Raw genomic sequence first — 4,455 nt, 5'->3', positions numbered from 1 at the left:
GGAAAGGTTGCAACTTATTCAAGTTGTCGTCTTTAGTATTCAGAATTTTTGGTCCAGGGTGTTTATTTTGCCTTCTAAGTTTCTTAAGTAGAATGAGAGACTTTGTAATGCTTTTCTTTAAAAGGGGTCGGAGGGGTCGGCTAGGGGTGCTAGGGTGAGTTGGGAGATGGTTTGTCACCCTAAGTGTGAAAGTGGTCTCGGTTTGAAAAATATACGGGTGTGGAATAGTGTGTACATGATGCGTTGCTTATCGCTTATTCCTGTTAAGGTAGGGTCTCTTTGGGTGGCCTGGACTGCGAGTTATGTTTTAAAGGGCTATTTAATTTGGCACTCGTAAGCTAGGAGTATCAGTGGTTGGGCTTGGAGGAAACTCTTGTTGCTTCGTGATTAGTTTGCATTGGTGGGGGCTCTGGATGGTAAGTTTCAGGCTAAAGCAGCTTGGGATATGCTCCAAGATAAGCAGGTAAAGGTCCCTTGGTCTAAAATTATATGGGGGATTATCGATTCCTAGGCATTAGTTTATTGCTTGGTTAGCAATGTTGGATCGTTTGCCAACTAATGTCCGTATAGAAAAATGGGGGAATCGTTTGGATTCAAATTGTATTTTATGTGAGGATGGTTCCGAAATTAAGGACCATTTGTTTGCTGAATGCGGGTTTGCGAGGGCGATATTGGCTTTGATTATGCAAGCTTGTTATGTCTGGTGTGATGGAGCTAGTTGGGAGGTTATGGTTCGGTGGGTTCAGGAGAATGGTAAAGGGAAGCTGTTACGTGCTACGATGATTTGTTTGGCTTGGTGTGCTTGTATATATCATATTTGGCTTGAGAGGAATGGTAGACTCCATGGTGCTCCCCAGAAGAAGGTTGATGATATTATTAGGATGATTATAAGGTTGGTGGGTTTGAGGCTACGGGGTTACGTCAAGGTTCCTGCTCATTTTTTTGGGTTTGCTGCTGATTGGGGGATAATTTAGATGCTGGTTTTGTTGTTTTTTCTTTCTGGTTTGCTTTAATTTGTTGGTTTGTTTATTTTTTTCTTTGTTGTTTTGATGGGTTAATGGTGTTTGTTGATTTTTGGAGTCTATATAGGGTTTTTTTTTGTGGTTCTTAGTACAAGGATGGTTTCTTTGGATGAATACGAATTTCATTTATCCAAAAAAAAGAAGAGAAATTAAAGCTTCCATGGTTACCGAAATACATTTGGTTTAAATTTGATTAAAAATAAACTTTAAACAAAAGAAGAATTAAAAATAAAAGAAAATCAAAGATGAAATTACAAAACAATCAAATTATTTTGTTAAAGAACAAGCACCATTTAAACTTTCAATTTTTTGACTATCCAAAATTTACAAATTCAAACTTTATTTGAACTTGATATCAGAGTAAAAAGTTCGAGAGGATTTGAATAACTCAAAATTTAAAAAACAATCGACCGATATTCTTGGAATAAGACCGATACGAGGGTCTACCAAGCTGCAGCAATTTTACAATGGCCACACTGTTTTGAGTTTCACTATTGACCAAGTTTATGGGATTCAGAATCATTGCCGTAAACTTCACATTCATGGTGATAAAACAGAATATTCATCAACAAACTGGTTCCATAACAGCAAAGGCCTGCCATAGCTGGGGGGGTAAATTGATAGAAGACAATTTAAGAAGTCAGTTGTCTGAACTGAATGCACGTCAAAAGGAACACATGTTTCTATACATAACATAAACTATCAAATCTATTTTTGCAAGAGTCGGAAATTGGAAGACACTAAGAAAAACAAGCATCACCTACTTCGAAAATTAGCAAAGCCAGAAGAAATGAGGCTGCTGATATACGAGGAAATGCAACTTGGGGGTCATAATAGCTCTAATGTTCATACTACAAACAGAAACCTGCAGTCTGTTCTAGGCAAAATTCAACAGTGTTGGGATCTTTTCTGGTAAAACGATCACCAGATTTGCAACAATGGTGTTTGCTGATTCAACAGTGTATCTTCACACTAGACATGGAGATTACGAGGCATCATCGGGTGCAGCTGCAATATCACTACTTTTGCCAGCTTCAGAAGCACTTCTCTCGGCATTCATGTCACTGAAACTCCGCTTCTTTAATTTGGAGTTTGAATTCTCCTTTTCTTTCCCTTTTCTTTTCTCATCCTCAACTTTCTTTTCAGGCTGATGTTCATTCAAATTAGGAAAAAGTGGGGGCTCCCTGCCACTTAGTTTACAATAGACTCTCTCCACCGTTTCATTTATTTCCTTCCCTAATCCATTGCCGTCCAAAATCAACTCCCAAACCGATTTTGAGGCCCTCTCAAGAACTGGGGTCCTGCCCAGTAATATCAAAAATCAGTTCCGTTGTACATTTAACGTGAGCACATAGCATATTGCCCAAGATGACCGAAAGTTCTATGGATAAACACGAACACAGGCTGAGCGGGTAGATACATAAAAGATCTGTTACACCATCTAATCATTCTCGAGTTTTAGATGTTCAAAAACCAATGAAGAAAAGCGAAAATACTCACTCAAGTTCCTGCCTAAGTGCATCAAACAATTCTCTTTTCGTCTGTTTCTCTGCACCAGGGGTGTTTAGGACCTTACTCTGCTCTGCCATTTTAATTGTTGTATTCTTCAACTCCTCCTATAACAGAGAAAAAAATACAGATATCATATAGAAATGCAACTTCAAGGAATGCAAGTTTATAGACTAGTTTAAAATTACTAATTAATAACGTTAGCAATGCACATTCGATACACATAAGAAACTTCAAAGGAACAAAGAGCTGAATTCGCACAAGATTAACGATTTTATGTGAATCTATGATCTTCGGTCAAGTTAGAACAGTAAATATAACAACCAAGTCACCACAACATCAAATTTCAATACAATTATTCCAGAATCCAAATTAGTTTCCTCAATCACATAGAAAACTTTATATCTGCAGGGAAAAAATAGTACCATATCTTTAGTAACTACAGTAAATATATAACTTTTATATCCAGTGCCCAAAGAAAGAACACAAGGTTCAACCTTAGAAGAAAAATGGGAATCATCAGTAAATTTAAAAACGGGAAGGCATATGTAACTTTAACTTCAGAGCTTCATTCATGTCACATATTGACAATTGACACCGAAAATAACTTTTACAGCATTTAATAATATCAAGTAGGGTTTCAAGTGCAGAAATACCAAAGGAGTGAATTAGGGCAAAGGATAAGAAGATAAGAGGAAATCACCAAAACATTTTCCCAAAAGGGTTCAGTTATACGGCTGATAATTGGATTCAAGGGAAGAACATAAATTCACATTTAAAACTATCAAACAAACTCAATGGGCATCACTGGATTTGCAAAATCTTCATGATAAACCACAAATTGTAGTGACATTAACCCAGAAAATCACTGAATGAAATATTTTTACATTGAAAGAAAAATAACCAGATAAAAATTCCAGCAGTTCGTATACATATTTACCGAGAAAGACAAAAGAGACTCACATTGGCTTTAAGCTGATTGATAATCTTCAACCTGAGAGAATCAATGGTTCCATCATTCATCAATGACTCCAACACGTCTTCTGGGGTTATTACCGATGATGATCCCATCTTTTAATTCGAACAAAAAGAAACAAATTTAAGAAAATTTAATTCCTTCAGCAGTACGCCTAAAAAAAGAAAGAAAACGAATCTTATAAGCTCTTCAAGATTCAGAATAAGAAAAAGTATGGTACTTTGAAAAGAAAAGAAGAAAAAAAGAGGAGGAGATGAAGAAGAAGAAGAAGAACATTAGAGATTGTTCGGGGAATCAGCGTACCTTGTCGTCTGCCAAACCACAAAATAAAAAAATTAAACGATGATCAATTTGTTGTTCATCCTAAAAACACACGCATATACATGGATTTGGGCGGAGTCCATCTATGAGAAACGACGTCGTTTGTAAATACTTTTAATCTATTTATTACAATGACAACCTCATTCAGAATTATAATATTATTTAAAATGATAAAAAAATCATTATATATTTAAATTAGTATTTGAAATTTAAATTGTGATAAAAAAATTTCGCAGTAAACTATCCTGATTATAAGATATTGCTTTATTGAGTCTCTCAATTGTTAGAATTTATAAAATGATCTTTTGACTGTATGACATTGCTTTGTTAGATCTTTTTACTATTAAAAGTTACAAAATAAACATATGATTATTAATATGTTTCAAACTCGTCATTTTCTGTTAAAAAATTGACAACATTGTACGCAATACATTAACATGCTAACTGAGATATGATAGTCATTTGAAATTCTGGGATCGTATTTTATCATATCTCAATCAATAGGCTAACATCTAGCTCAAATTTTCTTGATCACGACCCGAGAGTACCCCAGACTTTCTTGATCACAGAGACTTACAACGATCAACTGTTTTACCTAATGCAGATCACGACTTGACTCCTGAAATG

At 35.5% G+C, this 4,455-nt stretch overlaps 1 protein-coding gene across 1 annotated transcript; it reads right to left on the bottom strand.

The window, feature by feature from the left end:
* Nucleotides 1–1,599: 1,599 nt before the first annotated feature.
* On the bottom strand, nucleotides 1,600–3,661 carry LOC120128816. The gene is made up of 3 exons (XM_039146440.1): nucleotides 3,495–3,661; nucleotides 2,523–2,638; nucleotides 1,600–2,323 (listed from the first exon to the last, which is right to left on the bottom strand). The coding sequence occupies exons 1-3, from the start codon at nucleotides 3,600–3,602 to the stop codon at nucleotides 2,008–2,010; spliced, it is 540 nt and encodes a 179-aa protein (XP_039002371.1). The 5' UTR covers nucleotides 3,603–3,661; the 3' UTR covers nucleotides 1,600–2,007.
* Nucleotides 3,662–4,455: the final 794 nt, after the last annotated feature.

Source organism: Hibiscus syriacus, unplaced genomic scaffold (assembly GCF_006381635.1).
Source record: "Hibiscus syriacus cultivar Baekdansim isolate YM2019G1 unplaced genomic scaffold, ASM638163v2 tig00110482_pilon, whole genome shotgun sequence".
In the NCBI taxonomy this organism is placed as follows: domain Eukaryota; kingdom Viridiplantae; phylum Streptophyta; class Magnoliopsida; order Malvales; family Malvaceae; genus Hibiscus; species Hibiscus syriacus.
This window is presented reverse-complemented; position numbering and strand designations above follow the sequence as displayed.